The 24,264-nt window shown below is 44.5% G+C and overlaps 1 protein-coding gene across 5 annotated transcripts in view; it reads left to right on the top strand.

Moving 5' to 3' along the window:
* FDX2 (ferredoxin 2) overlaps positions 1-24,264 on the top strand; it is a 503,503-nt gene that overhangs the window by 26,204 nt on the left and 453,035 nt on the right. For 2 of the 5 annotated variants that reach the window (XM_069626907.1, XM_069626906.1), the window contains exons 2-3: positions 17,960-18,111; positions 19,306-19,633. In XM_069626907.1, the coding sequence (XP_069483008.1) occupies positions 18,064-18,111; positions 19,306-19,633 (376 nt within the window). In that variant the 5' untranslated portion in view covers positions 17,960-18,063. Of the gene's footprint in view, positions 1-17,959; positions 18,112-19,305; positions 19,634-24,264 lie in introns of those variants that run through there. The other 3 variants (XM_069626909.1, XM_069626908.1, XM_069626910.1) reach the window with 2 other exon arrangements.

Raw genomic sequence — 24,264 nt, 5'->3', positions numbered from 1 at the left:
AAGTCCCTGAACATGTCACCCTCGTACATGTCTCCCAATGTGGGGACACCCCATACCTCCCAGTACCGGATAGTTGCCAAATCTTCCCTAGTTTTACATGCATCTGCCACAATAGGAGCGTTAGATAAACAGGGGTGACGCACATGGAGTAGCTTCAGTGCTCGCAGCCAGATTTTTCTGCCTAAGGTCATAAGGAGTGGTAGGGCGTTCATGCAGCTGGCCAGAAGCCGTATGATTTTTTTTGAGGCGAGCAGATGTGACCAAGCACTGAAGCAATATTGACTCAGAAGTGGGGTCATCGGACAACCATTTCGTGACATAGCTTAGTTGGGTCGGCCAGATAGTAAAGTTCCAACCGCGGCATGGCACCACCTTCACTATATGGTGGGCACAGCACCTTTAGGGAGAGTCTGTGAGGCTTCTGGCCCCAATGAAAGTCCCTAATTTGCATGTCAAGAAGACAAAAGAACTGAACTCCAATATGGTAGAAATTTGTGAAATAGTACAGGAATCTAGGGAGAATGATAATCTTCACGATTGCAATCCTACGTATGAGCGATGGTGTTAACCGGGACCAAAAGGACCTGGATCTCTTAAGGCCCTTCGTAAGTGTGTGTGTGTGTGTGTGTGTGTGTGTGTGTGTGTGTGTGTGGAAGAGAGAGGTGGATCCCCAGATAGTTGAAGGAATGCACCTCCCACAGGAGACCTAAATCCGGTAACAAAGCTTCACGCACCCTACGGAGACGAGCCAGGGGGAAGAGGCTGGATTTCAGCCTATTAAGACTATTCCAGACAGCTCTGCAAAGCTGTCCAGCACAATGGGGAGGTTATGTTGCATTTCACATATACAAAGTAAGACGTCATCAGCTTACAGCGATATCAGATGTCGGGTTCCCCCAAACAGGATGCCCGCACCCAAATATTTGTGGTGCAAATATGATGCGAGGGGTTCCATAGCTAGTATATATATCATGGGTGACAACGGGCACCCCTGGTGGGTCCCACGATGTTCCACATTTCAGAAATCTGTCTACCTGATTTCACCCTTGAAGTTGAAGTGGTGTATAACAGCGTCACCCAGAAAATTAAGTTTTCCCCCATCCCAAAGCTCTGCAGTGAAGCAAGTAGCCATTCCCAATAGACTGAGTCAAAAACTTTGATTGCGTCCAAGGACGCCACTGCATAGCTCTCGACACAGGGATCGGTGTGGTCTATGGTGCGTTGTAGCCTACTGAGGTTTCGGGCAGTGCTGCGTCCTGGAACGAACCCAGTTTGGTCTTTGTATCAGAGCAGCAATGACCCTGCAGAGACGCACTGATAGCACAGTCGTGAGCATTTTAACATCGTTTAACATTGTTTAACATGGCCAGGGGCGGTACGAGTCGCACTTGTCCATAGGTTGGCCAGGTTTGGGAATAGGCACCATCAGGGTCGTTCTCATACTAGCCGGGAGTATGCCTGTATTGTAGACTTCCACAAACACCTTAAGCAAAAAGAGGCCAAGGTATCGCTGTAGGCCTTATAAAATTCTGGGTGGAGTCCGTCACTCCCAGGGATTTTGCTGGAAAAGGGGGGGAAGCTATTGCGTCATAGTTCTTCCACTGTGATGGACTGGTCCAAAAGGGCCTGTTGTGTCGGTGTGAGCCTTGGGATCGAGCTTAGCGAGAGTGCCTTAGTGATAATATTCTGGGGCTCCTGTCTGTCGTGTTTGTACAGCTTAGCGTAATATGTAGTGAAGATGTCATTCATTAAGAGTTGGGATTTCCTTGTGGCCCTGCATTCCTCATGAAGTAAGGTAGTCAAGCGGTGTTCCTTCTTGCATAGCCAAGCTAATAATCTTCCAAACTTGTCCCGCTCAGAATGCGATCGGACTGTGTGTGTGATGTAGTCAAACTTGAGAGCCTTTCCCATGCCTCAAGGCAACGGGTGCTGATCTCCGCTAGTTTTTCCTCAGCTGACCGCAGGCCCGTATGTCGGGCTTCCTGCCTCCAAATTTCTTTCTCCATAGCTTCCAGTAGTATCCGGCATATGCCGCCAGCACTTGCTATCACCTCACCTCTGGTCATCACTTTTATTGTTTCCAAAATAGTGCCCCATTCCTTAACACTTCCAGAATCATGTTTCCAATATTATGTTTGTTCTAAGATATCAGTCTGGGAGTTCTGGAGTGCCTTTTTTAAAAGAACGGGTCAGTCGGAGCTCCCACCGGCATACGCCAAGTCGGGATAGGGGACCTTGGGCACGTGGTATTCCACTAAATCACCAAAGGGGAGTTGTCGGATATAGAGCGGGCCAAATATTCCGCACTGCATAGCTCAGCCTTCTGTCCGACCCTGTCAAAGCAATCAATTCTAATGTGCAATTTGTGGGGAGATGAGTAATAGGAATAGCCTCGGGTATCTGGGTGTAATTCTCTCCAGACATCCACCAGATCTAGGTCAGTTATTGCTGCATTTAAAGAAGTGGCTGGGGATGGGAAGCCCGACATACGGGCCTGCGGTCTGCTGAGGAAAAACTAGCGGAGATCAGCACCCGTTGCCTTGAGGCATGGGAAAGGCTCTCAAGTTTGACTACATCACACACACTGTCCGATCGCATTCTGAGCAGGACAAGTTTGGAAGATTATTAGCTTGGCTATGCAAGAAGGAACACCGCTTGACTACCTTACTTCATGCTGTGTCAAGACGCAAGGGCTTTCTTCTGTTGGGCAGAGATTTTAAGTGTGTGAGGGACGCTGCAATTGACAGATTCCCCCTCCCCTTCCAAACGGGGGAAATTGGAGCAGAGCTGCTTATTGCATGCACATGGGATGGGATGTTATGTGTTGGAAAATAAGAATTCACAATGCAAATTTCCCTGTGCTCTTGGTAGTCTCGTACAATTACACACCGGCCCTCCCTGTCCCTCTCTACATCTAATAGTTGGAACAGTAGCGAATCGTCCATCCACGCGAGTACCCCCTTAGCAAACCCTTGAATCAGTTCTATGGATATTCATTTATGCTTCAGGAAGGATTTCACTTAGTTTCTGCAGAGATAGGGTCCCATCCCCTGCACATTTCAAGTTATTATTGTAATTGGGGCCATAGCTAAACAACATGAGAAACTTCACAAGCAAAAATTCCATCATCCACACCCCAGGGTGTCATGCCCGTCCTGTACAGCAAAAACACTGTAGTGCATGTTTGCCATGCCAGTGTTGTGGCTGGCTGCACACACTGCCTGAGAGTATACAAACCATGAGCACCCGTCCCCCCCACCCTCTCCCCCCCCACAGCCACAATACCTTAAGAGCCATAATACATGGAGTGAACAAAAAAGAAACAGCATTATTGACAGAACGGTATAACATTGCCCAGCAAAGTCATAGTGGACAGGCATGCCTGTACTGCCAATGCCAAAATCGAACAATGGGTACCAGGTGGGGAGAAGGGGGGAATCAGCAACCGGCAGATTCCCAGTGTCAACTTGGGGCAGGCAGATAAGGGCAGCAGTGGGTAACTGGGCTTTTCGCTCCCACTGAACAAAAAGATACTGTTGAGGCGGTGTCAGTCATGATTATAGTGGACAATGTGATGGGCTTATAGGTTCTGTGGCGCCCAGGTTTAGGGCGTGTTATGATGTGACCTCAAACTTCACTAAAAACAGCAAGGTGTTAGCAGGGCATCTAGGTGGCGCAGGCCATAGTGAGAGATGTTAGGACTGGGCGATCGGTCAGGTGTCTGTGCCGTTTTTATCAGCCAGGTTCTTGTGTTCCATCCACATGGCGGACGCCACAGGACTGTCAAAGCGCGATTTGTTGTAGAGGATCTTCAGTCTGGCAGGGTACATAAGCATATATTTGAGGCCCAATTGACGGCGTCACGCCTTTATCGGCACAAAAGAGTTCCTTGCTGTCTGGACCGTAGGCATATAGTCTGGGTATATTGCTATCTGTATCTGTCACTGCCTTCTCTAGAGCGCTTTGTGATTACTTCCCTGTCGCAGAAATTCAAGATCTTGGCTATAACCGACCTTGGGTGGGATCCGGGTGGGTGCCTTTTCTGAAGGGAGCGATGAGCAGGTTCTACGGCAAAGCCTTGTGAGAGGTTGCCAGGTCCGCTTTTCCTGCAGCAACATATTCTCAATGTACATTGTGGGGTCTGGTCCCTCCGCTCCCTCTGGAAGGCCCAGCGCGCAAATATTATTCCGGTGGGATCTACCCTCGGCCTCCTCCACTCATGATTCCAATGCAGTGTTCTTCATTTCCAGTCCTTGACTCGTTCCACCAGATCTTTGGTGCTGTCTATAGTCTCCTTCAGCCCTAGTTTGGCGGTTGTGACCCTCTCAGTCAGCTGTCTGACATCTTGATGGAGGAATTGGATGTTGACCTTGACCTCGTCAATTCTGGTCTGAAGTGATGACCTCAAAGCAGCAATTACGGCGATAACTTGATCCGCCTGGGGATTTTGTGTTGAGGCTAATGGCCCAGTTTGCGTGCTCTTCTAATTTCTGTTGCCCTTGCAGTATTTCGTTTGGCCGACAAAGGAGTCCATTATTGATGGCTTGTCCTTTATTTTTTGTCAGTGACATTCCATGGCACTGAGGCACGGATATGCGCAGCTCAGCCTGGGTGTCTATGGGCAAAGGTGGTATGCGCAAGAGGGCCTTGGCCTCCCGTGGCGGATGAAATCCTACGCTCCTGAGTCTGTACAGAGTTGGTCGTCAGCAAGCCTAGGAGGTTTCCTGATCAGTGATGCCCCCAGCTCAAGGCTGGGCCTCTGGGTCCAGAACGTTATGTGCAGTTGAAGTATAGATACCGATGAACTGGCAGTTTCACTGGAAGAGGGAGACGGGTGTGTGTCCACCAAGTTTGCAGGTCCTGGGTAGACCAGGTGGCGCATCCCAGCAGTTTTAGGGTGCATGCAACTGATGGTAGAAGCGTGACTTCATCTATCAGGAAGCCAGTGAGGCAGCAAGTGCCTGCGCAAGAGCGTGGTTAGAGAGGACCAGAATAAGGAGGCGACCATGTAATGCCTGCTGATTTTATGTGTGCGTGATCCACTCCGATTAATGTAGCTCATCGAGGCAAGGCATTTGCAGATGTTTATGGCAGTTAAAGTGGGGGTTGAGCGGTCCGGTCTGGGTGTGCTCAATGTTGACAACAGCCCCAGTCGGCATGTGGAGCAGATACGAGGAGTCGCCGCCACTTCGCGGGTGCCTCCCTCGCTGTCCGCAAGTGTTCTCAGTGGGGGTAGGGTACTTAAGGCACACAACATGGAGGGGTATGATGGCTAGGTTATGATGGCTAGTATAGCAAGAGTAAAAATAAATGATTGTGTTTAATTTGATGATGATGTACCCCGCAGCAATATATACCAACAATGAAATCCTTCCCTCCCAGACAACATTTGGCCTCCAGAAGCCAATGGACTTTTCACAGGCCACCTCAACTGCCAATGCATGGAAAGTAAATGCTGTGAGAGAAAAAAAGTCTTTGAAAGGGTGAGAAGACAGTCCATTTGGAATTTAAGGATCTGCGATTGACTTTCATTGCCAAAGACGCCACACACACCAACTCGAAGCTCAATTTGATGGGGCACCTTACGAGTTCCGTCTACTTTTACATCTAAGCAGTCCTCTCTGCAATATAGGCACACTATCACAATAAGCCCTGTGTGATATCCTTGGTATCCCTTTGAGGTAATACACGCATAGCTGGGAATTTTGGCATTTAAGTTCTGGAGCCCAGTACTGATGTGTGTGTGTATAGTAAGATTGCGTTGTACCTATCCAAGTGGCTTTCAACCAAATGTTTTAATAAAACAGTATGGCTTGAGGAATAATTGGTGTCTGAAGTTCTTGGGCGAACATCAGATAGGGAGACTTGTACTATTTTGAGAATTTTGTTTTACTTCAAAGTGGTTGAAACCAGTCCTTTTGGGGCCTGGACCCAAAGCCAGGCGTCTATTTAGACTTTTAGCAAGCATGCAAACAGTACACAGTGCTATTTGCATTTAACGGCAGGCATGGCTTCGGGTAAGGTTTTGAAATAGTATTTTACTCCCTGTTTGTTTAAGTTGGGCGAACATGTTTTTTAGGGTTTAAAAAGCTCATTTTCATTCCAAATGGGGGTACTTTTTTATTTTTTTTAAATGGGCAAGTTCACATATATTTTAAATCTAAAACGGAAATGGTTCTTGTAATCCATACTTCAAATGAATTGTGTTCTCCCACGTATTCCTCCTCTTTTGATATCTCCAGCTTCAGCAAGAATTTTCAGCAGAGGCACTGTGCGTCGATGCAGTAAACTCGATGTCCCTCGAGAGCCTCTGTCTCGAGGATGTCACTGAAGGTTTATAAAAAACGTGCAGCGCCCGTTGGCATCAGTTCTGTTTTTCCGAGTAAGCTTTTGCTTTGTGAATTACAGCGCGCTTCACATATTTCATCAAGAATTATCAACAATGTCTTTGTCTTAAGCTCCGAAAACCCAGTCGACCATATGGCACTCCTAATGTCCCTGATAGCTTTATATCAGAAGAATCTACGTTGCAAGACTGGTGTGAAAATGTACGGACTGCCAGAGGCGTGGACACTTCACCAGAGTTGGTTTTTGGTAAGCCAGAATCAGATGATCACACAGATGACCTCAAGGATATACTGGACAAAGGTCCTCAAAGGGATCCTATTTCTACTGTTTCATGTCACTCTGCAAAAGAGTAAGTGCAAATGGGGAAGCACCGGAATCAAGTCCAGCATTCAATAACAATTTTACAAAAAAATATAGGCCGTCAATTAGTGACCCCAGCTACTTGTCAAAACATCCTACCCCAGAAAGTCTGGTGATGCAAGCAGCAACCGCTACCTTCAAGCAGGCTGCCTATCAGACCATCCCACCAGATCGGAATGATAAACGTATAGACACCTGGTCAAGGAAAGTCTTTTCAGCCAACACTACATGTGCCCTTATAAAATTCACATACACCATATGGGACTGTGCATGCATCGTGACTAAAAGATGTGTAAAAGATGACACAGGCCATGTACAAGTCTCTTCAGTCTGGTTTGGATTCTGCAGACAGTATCGGCAGAGCCATGGTGGCAAGCACTGTGATACGCAGGTTTGTGTGGTTAAGGAAGTCTGGATTTGCACCGGACGTGCAGTCTAGACTGCTTAATATGTCTTTTGACGGGGCTCATCTTTCTGGCAGCAAGGCTGACAAAAGCTTTGAGGAGCTGCAGACTTCTAAGGCAGCAGCCAAGTCTCTCTGTGCCGCTGTTAGGCAGCCTGAGCCCTTTCACTCCAGTGGACCATCTTGGACGGGTAGATCCTTTTGCTACTACTCCTCAGTTGGAAGAGCGAGCGGAATGGCTGGTCAGAGAGGCCAAAGAAGATTCCCTCGTGGTGGACGAGGAACAGGTGCAAAGCCCTCTCAAGCAGTGGCATCTTAATCATCAACCACTGCTTCAGCCGCTTCAAAACCTCTTTGAGGTCTTGTCTCATGGCACCCCAGTGGGAGGAAGACTGTCTCAGCATCTGAAAGAATGGCGGGGTATTACTGCAGATGCTTGGGCATTAAAACAACAGGCCAAGGTTACTGCCTTCACTTCATTCAGAGACCACAGAATCAGCCACCGGGGAGCCATTCGTTAAAAGTTCCAGGTCCGTTCCTTGTGCAGGCCGTTTTGATCCTGCTAGAGAAAGGTGCTATAGAGCCAGTACTTGTTGTAAAGGAGAGGAACAAAGGATGGTATTCTCCATCCCCAAGAAGGACGGAGGACTGAGACCCATCTTAGATTTGAGATACTTGAACAAGTTCCTCAGGAAGGACAAGTTCAAGATGGTCACCCTTTCTCAGATCCTTCAGGCCTTCCAGCTGCAGGATTTGATGGTGTCATTGGACCATCAGGATGCTTATTTTCATGTGCAAATCCATCTCGAGCACAGAAAGTACCTGATGTTCGCCGTTAACAGTTCTCATCAGTTTCGAGTTCTGCCGTTCGGGCTGACTTCCACCCGAGGTTTTTCACCAAACTGATGGCGGTGGTGGCAGCGAGTCTCAGGAGAGAGGGGGGCGGATTTACGTCTACCCCTATCAGGACGATTGGCTGATCGGAGTATGTTCTCACGAACAAGTCCTGGATCATCTCAACTTGACCTGCCATTCTCTCCACAGACTGGGCTTCTCACTCAATTATAAGAAGTCACACATGATACCATCTCAAAAGCTCCTGTTCCTCAGGGCTGTAGTGGATACATCCTTGGGGAAGATCTTGCCACCCGAGGTGAGGGCTCAATACATTCTGCAGATGGTCACCAAATTTCAGAGTGACCAGCGTCTCCCGCCATTCGACTTCTTGAGGTTGTCTGCGTCATGGCATCCTGCATTTTCTTTGTGCCAGAGGCTCGTCTGAGAATGAGATCCTTCACTGGGCTTTCAGGACATAATGCTCTCAATTCTTGGCAAACATGTTAGACCTACTTCAGGTTCCAAACGGGTTTACACAGGATCTCCTGTGGTGGGCCAGCAAGGACAACATTCTGAAGGTAGAACCTTTTTGGCACCGGACGGAGATAACCATAGTTACGGACGGATCACTCACAGGGTGGGGAGCCTATGCCAATGATCTGATAATTGGCCGTAGTTGGTCTCCAAACTTCACGTCAAACTTTTAGAGGCAAGGGCATTCAGATTTGCACTGAAGGCATTTCTGCCCTCTGGTTGGGGGATATAATGTCCTGACAATGATGGAAAACACAGTGGCCATGTTCTATCTCAACAAGAGAGGGGGTGTAGGGTCACTACCACTGTGCAGAGAGGCAATGCAGCTCTGGTTCTGGGCAATACAAGAATTAATCTCTCTATCAGCAGTTCACCTAACCGGAGAGGAGAGCACCGCAGCGGAGGCTCTGAGCAGGCAGAGCAGAGTTTCCCACGAGTGGGAACTAGCTCAGGAAGTCCATCAAGAGATCTTCACCCTTTGGGGAACCCCTCTAGTGGATCTGTTTGTGATCATTGTGAACCGGAAGCGCAAACTGTTTTGCTCCAAGGAATTTACTCCAAGAGGAGCTCAGGGGACGCATTCGTAGTGGACTGGGAGTTTCCACTTCTGTATGCGTTTCCTCCAGTCCCCGTCATTCCTCGCGTGATCGGGAGGCTGAGAAAATTCAGGAAATCCATTATCATAATTGCCCTGGATTGGGCCATGACAACGGTGTACACAGACCTTCTGGACATGTTCATCTGCCCTCCAATACGTCTTCCACAAAGAGTGGACCTTCTCTCACGAGAGGACGGTCAGGTTCTCCACCCAGAGGTCAAGACACTCAGCCTGCATGCATGATTTCTGAGAGACTGAGATATAAGGATTGGGACCTCCCGGATGATGTAATGGAGATTTTGCTTTCGGCCATAAGGCCAGCAACAAAGTCATTGTACTGCTGCCGTTGGAATACATTCTGCAGATGACATGCCACCCTTAAGCTTTTGACTATAAACACACTTGAATTATACCAGCAAAGGATACAGGTGGAGTACAATCATAGAAAGATACGATATTGATCCCGATGACTTGTTTCTTCCTAACCTTCACTGATGAATCCTCAAGGAAGAACCCTTTCCATTGATTACACCCACTGCCCAATAGAAGAAACGCAGCCAGAGCGAGAAATCAATTGAAAGGGTGAATAACTGAGCACAATCTCCAATCTGTATAATAGAAACAACAAGGTAAGTAACCTGTCTAATACAGCTGACATTATTATTTTTCCACTAGTTTCCCCACTAACCTTAGTAGGAAGTGGTTGCTGAAGAGCAAGGTGAAAGGAAGTACTCCAGATAGTAATCCAACAGTAAGACACAACGACAAGGAAAGGGAATTTTACTAGGTAACTAATCCCGAATGGAACGAGGGTCGAACTAGTGTCTGGTAGGTGCACTCTGGATAGCATAGTTCTGTGTACATAGTATAACACAACATATTCCGGGCATCTTCGTAAATGTTCAAAACCAAAATCTTCACTCTTAATGTAGTAATCGAATCACCCTTGAACTGATAGTGGAAAGTAAATGAATCCTCTCTGGGATGCAGTACTAATAGGAGGGCTCAGCAGTGGAACAGATTAGTTCTGGAAATAAGTTTGTAAGGTTGAAAATTCAGAAGTCCAACTCCTGAAAATTAGGAAGTTATCTCAAGTCAAAACAATAATTGAAGGCGTTATGCGTCTAGAAACGTGGGAGCGAGCAATCGCTGAGGAAGCTCACCTGACTTCTGGCCAGGACAGGAAACCTCAGTGAAATGAAATGCTGACAATGGATTCGGGAAGCCTCCGTGAGAAGAATCGCTGAAAAACGGCTCCTTGGAACGGCTCCGGACCGTAACTGAAATCAAGGATCGACTTGGAAAACGTGTCTTGCAGAAAACAGGAACAGCCTTTGGAGGCAAGGCTCTGGATACAGACGCGGTCAAACAGACTTTACTGCGGCTCTGAAACGACACAAAGTAGCAACAAGTAGCAACAATCAGAAGCGAGGAGTGCTTGGAGAAATGGATCTAAATACGCGCAGAAGTCATGTGATTGATGTCGTAGCAACGTGAAAACATGATCCTATGGGCTGGAATACACCGCCGTTTCGCAGGGAGTTTATTAAAGAGACTCCACCTAGTATAGAACGGCCTTGCTGCCGATCTGAATGCATAAGGATTCCTGCTACTATAGGAAACTGGTGAATGAGGCATTACAGCAGCTAGTGCAGGGATATGAATGTGGACCCTTTTCTATGCAAAACACCAGAGGTATTACCTTTTCTGCTGTACTTGGACAATCTTGGGCTCCAGGTTGGGACCATTAAAGGTTATTTGGCAAAACCTTCCACCTTCATCCTCTTGTCTGAGGAAAAGTCATATTTTAAAATACCTTTGGTGATACAATTTGTAAAGGGACCCACTAATGTGTTCCCTCCATCTCCTTTTCTGGTTCCTGTTTGGGACCTTCATCTTGTTTGCAAGTTTCTCATGTGTGCACCACTTGAACCGCGCCATTCATGTCCCTTAAGACTACTGACATTGAATACCATCTTGTAGCGCTAACATCAGCCCGTAGGATGAGTGAGTTGCAGGCACTATCTTCTAAACCACCTTTTACAGTCTTCGGGTCAAACCTTCATTCCTACCTAAGGTCATATCAGATTTTCAATTGGGACAAAAGATCGTATTACCTACCTTTTACCCTCCACCTCATTCTGGCAAGGACGAGGAGAGTCTACACAGACTTCACCCACGGAGGGGTTTCAGTTTCTACTTTTCAAGGATATCAACATTTCATCTGGATGACCAACTATTTAGAGGATAACCTGGTTATAGGCTTTGACAGGCTTTAACCAAATAGACCTTGTCCAGATGGATTATTTTAGCTATTACCGAATGTTATAGGCTGGCCGGGAAAGATCCCCCGAAAGCTTGAGAGTTCATTCCACTAGGGGCATGGTGGCTACTTCTGCTCTGCAAAAGGGTATAAAACATAAAAAAACATTGTGGGGCAGCCACTTGGTCTACAATTCACACTTTTACAAAGCTTTTCTGCCTTGAAAACCATGGCCCCTTATTGTCAGTTGATGAATGGTGGATGATGTACCTACAAGGGAGGAACATGGCCTGTCTAAGTTTTGGAATTTACTTTTTAGATCAAATGCTAGAATAGGACGGCCGACGGAGAAATAGATAATCAGTTAAAGCGGCACCCCAAATGATTGCCAAACTAACTGTGAACTTAGTTTAAAGGTATAAATATGGCCATGAACATTAACAGGTTAATTGATGGTGATGCTTGTCATGAATTTATCTAAGGAAATTGTAAAAAAAGTTGATTTTCTTTTTAACTACAATAAAACAAAAAATGACTACCTTGATTCCACCTTAAGTCAGAATTGAAGCTTTGGGAAAGCAGTCCTTCATTCGGTTCACAATAACGCTTGATTCCAAAATTCTTACTCCTGCCTCAAAACCAACACTGCTTTGTGAGTCTATCAAAAGATGAGGAATACGTGGGAGGACAAAATCCATTCGAAGAACAAGTTACTTATCCGTGGTAACGTTCTTTCGACTGGATGTTCCTCCCACGTAATCCTCATCGCCCCTCCTAGCCTACCCCGCAGTAGAATTTCCATGTTATTGCAGCTTACGCTCCTCCAGAGTTAAGTATGGTCTAATCTGCTTTAATATGGAAGTTCTACTGTAAGAATGACACGAAAACACAGAACTGAAGCCAATGGCGCTGCGCGTGCTATATATATATATATATATATATACCTTCAGTTACATCATCCTCGAGACAGAGGCCTTCGAGGGACATCGAGTCGACCGCATCGATGCATAGCGCCCTCTGCCGACATTTTTGGCCAAACCTGGATATTGGTAATATCAAAAGATGAGGAATACGTGGGCGGAACATCCAGTCGAAAGAACGTTCTCAGAGGTAAGTAATATGTTCTTTGCATTTAGTAATGCATGACAATTAAGATGCATGTTTACCTTGAAGTTCTCTTGTTATCAGGCAGGAATAATTGAGCTCTCTCATATGGCACTGCTCTGCTAGTACCAGTGATAACGCATATATCCGTGAATCTGTGTGGGTGGAATCGAGAGAGGCTCTGATGTGTCTGCTGTTTCTTATTTTCTCTCTTGTATTTTTACTCAATATTTATACTTGTTTGGAGTATTTTCCTATTTGTTGTGAGTAAAAGTGGCTAGTATGTTCTTATCTGTTGGGCTGTGCTCAGGTATTCAAATCGAAGAGGCTTTTTAAAGTTAATGATTTGTTATGTATATAGCACTTTTACCAAAGCACTGTACGTAGAATATATGTATATACAATCATAGCCTTACTGAAGTTGGTACTTATTTATTGATCTCGGAATCATGAAAGGCTGTTTTTGCTTTGCATGGATTCGAACCTGCGACCTACAGATCGCAGCAGCAAGTGCTCAACCTGCTGAGCTATCTCACCGCATAGCCTATTCAGCTATTGGGAGAGAAAAGAGTGCTCCTGGTCATCAATTTGAAAGTCCAAGGGAGGAGCTTGTTTAAGTTCTTGCTGAATTAGCCTACTGGGAACATACATACATCGCCTGTTTCAGCCTCACCATGAGCTAAGACAAAAGTTACTTATAACTAAAACAGGGCAAGGATGTCACCAGAACCATTCCTTGCAAGCCATTCCATTTCATTTGAATGAAAGCCGAGTCCGTTTCACTCCTTTTCTTGACGAAAAGCGATGACAGTACTGATATTTCTAGTAAAGCCTTTAATCTTTTCTTGCAACACGTATGTAAAAATGTTATTAACAACTGCTGTACACGGCCAGCCAAGTATATACTACAGGAATCCCTACTGTTTCTTTGCTAACGTTTTGAATGCAGTGTAGCACTAAATAGAGAATGCAGATTTTAAGAAGTATGCACGTTTTGCTTGCAAATCTCGCAACGTAAACGTTGACCTTTACATTATTTTCATGCGCTGTGGTGTACAGATAATGCCAGTTACAAACTAGGCCTGCAATTATAGCTGGACAGTTGCCTTCATGAGACCTTTCACGGTTACATTAAACAGGTTATTATTGATGAAGTCGTCAAACCTTTGTCATTTTGTAAGAGGAGTGTTTTTAAGTCGGGAAAAATATGCCTGCTGCTGTACAATACACTTTGCCAAAAAATGCCTTTTTTGCTTCTGTGACTCTCCACAATATGCATTACATCTAATATCAATAAGAATGTCAAGTGGGACCAGGCTCTTCATGTTAGGGTGACACCTGTGCAACAGGTTGTCGGCTATTACAAGAAATCACCCGTACAAGTATCTGGCCCCTCAGAGAAACCACATAATACATTGTGTGCGTTGTCTTTTCTAAATAACTGTTCATTAATGTGATGGTGTTGTTTGATAGAACTATTTTGCCATTATTCCGCAGCTACTGAGATATCATCCAATGTGCACATATCGTGTTAGATCGTGACATTTCCTAGTAGGTTAATGCACCTGTATAATCCGTGTGTTTTAGGCTGGAATCATTGGCAGGTATAACTCAACCATTCATCCCCCAGAGTGAATAAAAAGTGACATCCTAGATCTAGAAAGCATTCTTCTGAGAATCTTTTAATCTTCTGCAGAGCTTTTTCTTTTTTTCCAACTAATTTTTGTTTGCATACACTATGCTAAGTACATTTATGAAACTTTAACAGCGCCCGGGTCAGTTGAATAACTCCTGGTCAGAAGAAAGTCCTCGACGCCCAGGAACTGCTTTCTGCTCTTGCGTCTTAAATTCAACCCCTGTAAGGTTAAGCTTGTTCCTATTCCAGATATTGACAGAATTCCTATATTGGAGACTTCTTGATCTATGAAATTCTTCTTATTCCTGTACCGGGGGGAGAGCTAAACTGTGCCGCACATATTGCTAGGTTGGCCATTATAGAAACACAAGACAGATTATTTTTTGTATAAGAATTTAGGGATGTCTGGAAATATTGATACCACAAATTTACACTGTTACTCAATGTAATTTATAGCCACCACTGTCTTAACTGATGAAATTCCTTTAGAACAATATTGCATTGCAGTTGAGTGGCGATGTCAGTGCTTCAGATAAGATTTGGTAGTGGGAGTACTTTACTCCTTATTTTTTAAAGTTGGAAGTAAAATTATTTTCTAGGGAGTAAAAATGTAAGTCAAATTTCCAATGAGAGTATCTTATAAGCGAGTACAAATGTTTTTAGTGGAAAACGGAAATGTATTTGTAATAATTATTTCTTTGAACCTAGTGATTCATTCTAATGGTGTTGAAGAAGGAAGCTGGCACATAGGTGGCATGGTAGTGGTTAAAGACTTTAATTTATAAAAGGATCTGTCAGAATTTATGTCAAAAGCCAAGTCCACTATCTTGTGCCACAACCTACTTTTATCCCTCGCTACAACTAAAGGCTGTTATAATCCAACCGAAAGTACCTCCCCCAGGAGAATTACTCATTTTTTTTTTCTCCTGGTATTTGGTTGATGTTCAAAGTAATGTTCTCTCGAGAAAAGTTGCCAGGGGGAATGCCTGCCTTCCTCTGACTTGCGGGTTTCACACAATCTTTGCACACCTCCACTTTCTGGAGCAGGAAAATGTCTCTCTTACTGGTATTTGTTTGCACGGTTCACCACAAGGTCAGGGGGAATGAGTCCCTTCCATTGGCATCTTTTGAATGTTAAAATGTTTTTTTTAAAAAAAGTATTTATTGGCATTTTCAACAAACAAACCCTTCCACTACCCCCTACGACCCCCCCACCCCCCCCCCCCAGCCCCAGGGGACCACTTAGTCTCTTGGTGCAGAGAATAGGGTCCATATGGACTGTCGAAAGAGAAGAACAAATTGAGGCTCCATCAGATCATTTGGCTTGTCACTGTATGTTCAGCACCCGTTTATTTTGTGGGTACCATTGTTGCACATAGTCGCTCTGTAAAAAGGAGAGCAGTTCACCCCAATCCTTTCGAAACACCTCAGAATCCCCTTGCATCTTGTATGTAATCCATTCCATTGCTATTGTGTCCCAAAGTGTTCGCAGCCAGCTTGTCGCTGTGGGTGGGCCTTTTTAATTACAGTTTTTCCCAATATCTTGCCAAGCCAATATTAACAGGGTTATTAAGGCCCTTTTCTGCAGCTTTGAGATTATATATTGCTCCGGGTCTAATAGTCCGCACAGATACTCACCCAAGGAAAGGGATTGAATTCCAAGGACCATATTCTGCAAATAATCTGTGACTTCTTTCCAAACACCCTTAATCTTGGGGCATCCCCACAATATGGGATCTCAGTCCCCAATCTCTCTGCACCCCCTCCAGCATTCCTGCGAGGTTAAGTTTTACATTTTGTGAAGTCTGCTAGGGGTGTTGTGCCATTGTAACATTTTATACCATGCTTCTAGTATCTTCAGGGACCTGGTCTTTTTTTGAATGTTTCTCCAGAGTCCTTTGCAAAAACCCTCCGGGACTATTTCTCCCAACGTACCCTCCCAGGCTATTTGATATGGCCATTCTTGAAGGATCATGTAGATGACAGAAACCAAATGTTTATCTCCCATATGTGTGGTGACGTTTGTCTCAAATTTTGCTAGTGCCTGGTTGCAGCCTGGCGGATTTCCCTCTGTCGCAGCCAGTGTCTCAGCTGTATATACTTAAATCGATCTCCCTCGTTAGCCCTACGTGTACCTTACAATCCTCAGTTTCAAGGGGTTTTGTGTCGTCCCCAGGAGAATGTACTTCCTCCCTTCTCCTGGTATTTGAAAGGTTATTTTATTTGCCTTTCAGCTTGCTGTATGTTTTTCCACACCAGCAAAGTCCCAAACCCTTCTCTGCTTGTGAATGGATTTATCTCTGCCACTCCACTGAGGAAGTTCTCCTCCGATCTTGGTAGGGTCCAAGACCCTTCTCTGGCGGTCACTGGGCTTATTGCTGCCACTACGACAAGGACATTCTCCTTGGATGTTTGGTTCACTGTTGCTGTGTCCCGTAGCAATTTCTTTATTACAAGGGAGATCCTCCCTGATGCACTCTACACAGTTCAGTTGCCCAGCAGCTGCCACTGTGGTGAGGAACATGACATGGTGTCCTTCTTGCCACCTCTCCCTTATCCCTACCAGGTCTTCCTTGGGAGGGCTTTCTTCTTGTCCGATTTTGCTGCCCGGTGTACCTTTGTGGGCCTCCACTACTTACGGTCTTGGCCCCGCTCTGGGACCAGACAGTTCATGTTGTTGCGGTCACATCCCTGCTTCTTCCCTTCGACCTCGCAGTTGGGTTTGCTCCTCTCAGGCCCACAATGGACTCTAGCAGCTTGTTACCGTCGTCCCCTGCACAGCCTCCCTTCCAGCCCTCACTCAGAGTTCAAAACTTCTGGGCTCCAGCGGGCAGCTGGTTTCCCCGCAATTGAACTTTCTTTTAATCCCTCTTCTCTTTTCTCTTTTCCTTTTTTCTCTGTGACTCGGCCCCAGCGCACCATCAACACCTGCAGATAATGTCTCTCTGGTAATCCTCATGGCTCTGGTGAGCCACCTTATGGCAGTACTAAAGAATTGGTTACTCTTCTTGGTTATTGTGTTCTTCCTCGTCTCAGTATGTTCTGTTCTGACACTATTCCATGTGTTACAAATATACATGGGCTTTCGATGAAATGGCTCTGTATTGAAGGGGAGGCTAGGGAATGTTGGGGAGTGACGTGGCTCAACAGTATGATGGTCGTCCTTGTTCCCAAAGGGGAGGCTCTCCAAATGTGATCCTCCCGCATTAAACAACCCCTGGTGGGGACTATTGGGCAGCAGCCACACCTCCCTAGCCTCATGGGAAAGGGGTCCTTCTTGGGGTAAAATGACGACAACTTAAAGAGTAGTCACATCATGCACATTAAAAGATACATGTTTACATTTCTGATTGGGCAGTTATAATAGTAGTTTCTTCCTGTGGTACGAGGTGCACTACTGGTCCAAGCGTATCTGTGGGGCTGTTTGGCTGTAAGCAGGAGCACAAGGTCCTACGTGTCTGTCTCCTATTTTCTGTTGGGAGTATTATTACTCCTTTTTTTATTTTTTGGGAGTATTTGCCTATTTTTAGTGAGTAAACATGGCTGATGCATTCATTCTCTGTAGAGCTGGGCGAAGTTGGTAACAAGATGTACGAACTGCGTAAAGAATTTGAATTGAGAATTCGGCTTTAAACTAACTATGAAAGGCCTTGCATATACTGCAGGCCATGGTGTTTGCATAATGATTTCCTCAAACCGCTAGCTGACACATTAAGTGGAAATGTATGCTTTTAAATTGTTTGTAGGACTTATCACATTCAGTTAGCTTTGGAATGAGTTTGTGTGATGAGGATTATGGAAGTAAAGTAGGGGAGGCGCCCTGCAAACCATTTCTCATTGTGCACTGCAGTAATACTCTTTTTCTGGGTCTGCTAGGCAACCTGTACACCCGCTATGAGGTGCATCCCGATTGATGATACAGAACTTCAAGAACATGCCTATAGTGCATCCATCATGCCATTGCACTATGGATTGTATCTATGAATCTCACAAGGACCAACGCGTGTCGCGAATACAACTGGCCCAAGGTATTTGATGAAACCACAAACACTGCTTAAATAACAATTGGTTAAAATACACAGCAATGACTGTCACTATTATACAAGTGTGGTTCATTTTTCTGTGATTGAATGACGCTCATTTCTTGAACGCCAATGTTTATAGAGTTACATATTATCCTGTGTTGCGGTACTAATGGAGGATACATAATAGCTGTGTTTTAGCCTTGTTAGGAAGGAACACCTCCTGAAAATACTGTTTACTTTTCGCATTAACCATGCAGAGATTTTGATGAAGAATAGGATAATCATGCATTTAGGAGTAATGGTCTGTATCCACCAAATGGCATTGGCTTTGTGTATATGCGACCCTGTCTCCATGACCCTAAATACATCTAGAAGACATTTTGCATTTCCTCATGTTCAATGAGAAAAATATTGTAACTGAACCTTTGGAAGAGGAGAAATAATTATGTTGATGAGATAGTAGGATATCTCAGTGGGCCAAATCCTTGTCCAGAAAATGGGCAAGATAATCTTTCTTTCATCTATTTGAGCTTGATGAATTTAGCACCACTTAATTAGGTGTGGGTGCCTATTTTCGGTGCCCCTATAGAGAAATGGTGCACAGCACATAATTGATCATTATTTTTAAATCTGATCAAAAGCACTTCATTGATCTTACTGGAAACATGTTGGATAGCAGGGGATTTGAGACAACCCATAATGTTTTGTAGATGTGGTTCTCATGCAGCTTCTGATAACTAAACCAAGTACACCAAGAGAGATTTTAAAGGGCAACTGCATTCAACATAATAAAACGAGTAATGATTTTTCTAGGGCAATATACTTATCACTTTAGGGTTATCCCTAGTGATGGTTGAAGAGTGACTAATGAGAGCTTGAATGTCTTTATGTTCCAGTGGCTATGCTGCATTTCGAGGAACACAAATGTGTCCCGAATGTACACATGAACTTCCTGGGGACATTAATCTCCTGGTTAAGAATAATTGTAACGTCTTATTGCATTTCATTCTTCCTCTTGAAGTAATGTTATTTACCTTTTGAAGGAACCTAAGTGTTTGATTTCTACCCAGTGGTCATAGTGAAATATATTTTCCCAGGCACATTAAATATGAAATCTTATATACAACTATGTAAATCATAATCCTTTCACTGTTGCAACCTATTTTAGTGCTACAAACATATTTGTTTTTGTTATAGCTGGAGTGCATGATAAAAATACGACACATGAGGATTCTACAATCCGGTGCAAATAACGGCTTTCAAGAAGGAATGTTTAGAAATTTGCATTTGTTACAAAAAGTTCCATTGTGGAAAAAAGCAAAGCTGTCCAAAAAGAGTGAACTCCTTTCCATTCCTTCGTGTGGACTCCAGTCAAGCACTGCCATGGCTGCCTCCATGGTGTTAAGGAGGATAGATCGAACTTTGAGAGCTGGTAGATGCGTTGCTAGGATTACTCCATTACATGCTGGATTCGGCCAGGGCACTGCAGCAGTGCAAGAAGGAGCCAGATCATTCCCTACAACAGGTGAGTATGTGCAGAGGGGGCAGCTTATCTGTTGGGCTTGAGTCCGTTTTAGGAATGGGAATCGACAGCATGGCGGTAAGTGCCAGTCTAAGTAACTGAAATTGGTTCTTGCACCTTATGTGAAAAGATACATGGCATAGGTCATAGCAAAAGTGCAGTGATGAGTTCATTTTTACACGTATTATCATTGGCAAAAAATTGTAAACTGTTTGTTTTTGTCCGGTTCACAAAATGTTAGATTTTGCACATATAAGCTTCAAAGGTTAAGCACGGATATTAACCTACATGCAAATGGACATATGGAATTTAAAAAAGAAAACGCTTTGTTTGGGGAGGAGTGATTTTGAGTCTTTCAAATTATTGATCTGGTTTGGCCATTGAGAGGCTTCTGTGGCAGTACTAAAACGCAACCACGTCCAGTCCTATTAACGGTTGTAATTCAGTTAAAACTTTGAAAGTTTTATAAACATGTTTTAACAATATTAAAGCACAGTTCTGTACATTAACACCTCTATTAAAATAAACCAAAAGTTACATTCTCTATTGAACAGAAATAGCCTTTAGTGAGTCAGTGACCACTCCAGTGAGAGACGGTTTCTGTATTCAAACATTGGTACTGCTGTAACCATAAAGTCTCAAGATCAGGTAGGAAATCTGTAGCTCATAATGCCACGTTTTTACTTTTCATAATCTGCTCATTCAAAATTAACACCCAGAATGGAAATTTAGAATCTTATCAACCAATTGGGAACCGTGGATTCCGAGCATTATTTGCTGGTGTAGCCATAGATCCTGCAGGTTGGCAGGATTTTAACTTCCCCTCCATGTTTCTCTTACGAGTCCTCTCCCTCGTACCATGGGACTCTAGCTCCTCTGGTGCCACATAGGCCACTCTCTTCCAGACTGGCCCCTGGTCGCCTTCCCCAGCCCCCCTCGATCTGTTCCGCTCTGTGTCCATTAAGCAGGAATTTCTGGGCTTGTCACTCTGTTCCATGCTCACGTTTCTTAGCTGTAAGTATGCATAAAGCGCAGAGAGACCAGCACGCACTGCCTATCAGGCAATGGAAGTCCGGGTGACTAATTAGTGCTTTCCATCACAATGTGCACACTGTGCTAACGGCATTATTCACTGCATGCCCAGTTAATAATGCAGTACCACATTTACTAGCATCTAGATGGGGGAGGTTGTGATTTTGTATACCAAGTGAACCATTACCCTATTATGAAGCATGTATACCCAGTTTATAGTAAAACACATTGCAAGTGGGATCACTTGACCAATCTGTTGATTTTAAAAATCTCCTGGAGTCAACCTTCAGTGAGTAGATGATGATGATATTCTAGAGGAATGAGCACCAGAAACAGTAGTGTTGATGCCAGAGCAGAACTTGTCCAATCTAACCACCTAGTTAAAATGGAAGCATAATCTTGCTAACTGGTTTAAAAAAGGTATCAGTAGTTCTGACATTTCTAGGATTGCCTCTAATCACTACGTACTGTTTTTGACACTTTTAATGAAACATTTTTCTCCAATGTAGGCGAGGGTAGTTAAGTAAGTGTTTAATAGCAGCAATTGCAGGGAATGAAAAGGAACATTCACCAAACACAAATTCCTGATCCTCCGTACCACCTTACATTGCCTTATATAATCTTTCGAATACATTGATGTCTATGAGCATGGTAAAAGAATGTATGACTTCATTAGGGGAGGCTTTTCACATTTCCCAATGTTCTCTCTAGTATTCTTCTATGGAAGTGGCCACTCCAGTACTCTCCTGGAACCTGCTTGCACCTTATAGTTGATGCAGCACAGTTATGTACATTCATTCTTAAACCTGCAACCCATATCAGGGCTGTGGTTGGAGTCGGGTCAATTAGCGCTGAGCTAAAGATTAGCTTGGTGCCCAGAGTTACATTAAGAAAGCTTAGTGCTTAGAAAACGCCAGATATTCTTGCTTCTGAGTGGCAACATGAAAATCCATCTTATAAGCAAGCGTATATATTTTCTCTTTTTTTTCAACTTCTTTATATTAGGTTTCAATAAGCAGAACATACAGGCATCAAGCCCAACCCCCACCCCACCGTAACCCCCCGAACCCCACCCAACTGTACATTGCAATATGGAGAATCAAAAAGAAGGTTGAAGTTTCACAGTTGTGCACAACAATTGGCCAGCTATACATTAAATATTTTTCCTGATGTCTAGTCTATGAACCAGTATCCCTACTTAGTAGTTCTTGTAGCATAGCGTTTTGTCAGATATCCACATTGGACATGTATCTCTGGAATGGCTGCCAATAATCCAGTGGTCTGCTAGCTATTTTAACACGTAGTCATGCAGGATAACCATTCTCGGAACTTAGGGCTGGTGAGTTCCCCCCACGATTTGGCAACAAAAGATCTAGCAACCACGGATACCATGCTTGCTAATAGTTTCTCAGACTTGGAGCCTAAGTCCATAGCTTCTAACATCCAGAATTCCGGAGAGTATTGCCAGGAATCACAAAGCTTAGTAGACATAGCTGTCTCAACTGCTGTCCAGAAGGGCTGCATGTGAGGGCACGTCCATGCCACGTGTAAAAAGTCGGCCATATCTTAAGCACATCTGTTATACTCCGTCTTTCGGGTAGAATATGTGTAGCCTTGCAGGAGAATATTGCACCTGGTGTAGAAATTTGTAATTAATTAAGTGCAGATGATTATTCAAGGATACAGATTTTGTCGGCAAATCCTTTTCCGCTGGGCATCAGAGAATACCTTTCCCAACGCAAAATTCCCATCTGGTTCCTAGATTTATTGATCTAATATCTTTGTATATTGTAGAGACCAGTGATCTGGTAGAGGGGGATGTCGTAATGTGCTTTAGCAGTGAAGAGGTCGCAGGACATGTAGTTAATTGTGGTTAATTAGGCCAAAGAGTCTTGAGTACCTCCCTTAGTCGGAAGTACAGAAAATTGTCACCATGTTCCATTCACTTCTAGTTTTCAGGGCATCCCAAGTCATCAAGCACCGGTCCACCACAAGATCCCCCAGAGATTGTATCCCCAGATTCTCAAAGTGTAACAAATCTTTTTGTGTGTTAGTGATATTCCCAGGATCCTAAATATAGCAAATGCCGGAGAATAAAGGGTATCCTCACCAAAGACACCAGGCAGTTATTTTCAACACTCTACATGTTACCTCTGTTGGCTGTATCTCCAGCCGATTTCCAGCGGCTGGACCTTGCCACAGCAGTCCCCCCAGATCATCCAGAAGCATAACCACCTTCTCCTGGAAACATGTGGGAGATCAGCCAAGGGGGACCACTACCAGAAAGAGTACTGAAGTTGTGCTGCCAAAAGGTATACGTCTGGATATTCCAGCCCACCCCTCCTCCGTTCATAGGGTGCCGTTAGCACATCGTAGGAAATTCTGGACTGTTTCCCTGCCCACATCAAACGTATCATTAATTAATTTACGTACCCTGGACCAAAAACTGGGGGGGAAGGCCAGATCGGGGCATTGTTAAAAATGTATAAGAATTTTGGCAGGATAACCATTTTAGCTAAAGACACTTGAGCAGCCTGTAAAATGGGGAGGAGGATCCATGTTTCCACTCTGTGTTCCAGTTTTGTTAAGACTGTCAAATAGATTTTTATCAAATAGTTCTGTCGGGGATGTGGTTATATGTATACCCAGATAGAGTATGCCCCAATGGCACCATTTAAAATATACCAACATCCCCTTGACACACCACATTGGTTAAGGGCAATACGACCGGTTTGGACCAGTTGATTGTCAGTCCTGAAATGTCCCCAAACTGTTGGATGGCAGTATCCACTGGTTGCAGGTTTTCCCTAGGATGTTTTATGTACAGCAACATGTCGTCTGCATACAGCGATATAATGGAAACATGAGAACGGACCCTAACCCCTCGATGAATGTAGTATTCCCTAAGAAATCATGCATGGGGTTCTATGGCGAGCGCAAAAAGGATAGGGGACAAGGGGCTTCCCTGTCTCGTACCCCAGGACGGAGTGAGTTATTCGGCCAGAATTGTGTTCGTATATATTGCTGCCTGAGGCGCTGAATATGGCAATCTCATCCAACAGAGATTGAGAAGGCCCAAGCCAGAGATTCTCAGGACTTCATATAGGAAGGGTCTCTCCGCTGAGGCGAAAGCCTTCTCAGCGTCCAGAGCAACAACCACTACAGGGAGTACAGGGTTCACATTATGCATGAGTGAATAACCGCTTCAGGTTATTCTGTGTGGACATACCAGGGATGAAGCCTGCTTGGTCTGGAAGTATTAGCTCGGGCATATATGGGAAGAGACGAACAGCTAAGATTTTATTATTCGTATTAACTACGGATAGGGTCTATATGAAGAGCACTTTACAGGATCTTTTCTCTGTTTCAACAGCACCTTCACTTTGGTTGTTCTGGTGGATTCTGGGAGCACTCCCTGGGAAAAGGCTTCATCGTACATGCAGCGTATGTGTGTGAGGGGCCATTAAATATACATAGTTCAATAGTGGTGCCGTCTAGGCCTCGGGTCTTACCGTTGGGAAGTGTAAGGATAGTTGTGCGGATTTCCGCCTCCAAAGGAGGTTCATTAAGCTTCTCTCCTTGTGCTGGATCAAGCCAACCTG

Source organism: Ambystoma mexicanum, chromosome 6p (genome assembly GCF_040938575.1).
Source record: "Ambystoma mexicanum isolate Mex_15411 chromosome 6p, UKY_AmexF1_1, whole genome shotgun sequence".
NCBI lineage: Eukaryota > Metazoa > Chordata > Amphibia > Caudata > Ambystomatidae > Ambystoma > Ambystoma mexicanum.
The sequence above is the reverse complement of the archived record's forward strand: the minus strand, read 5'-3'. Positions and strand labels throughout refer to the sequence as shown.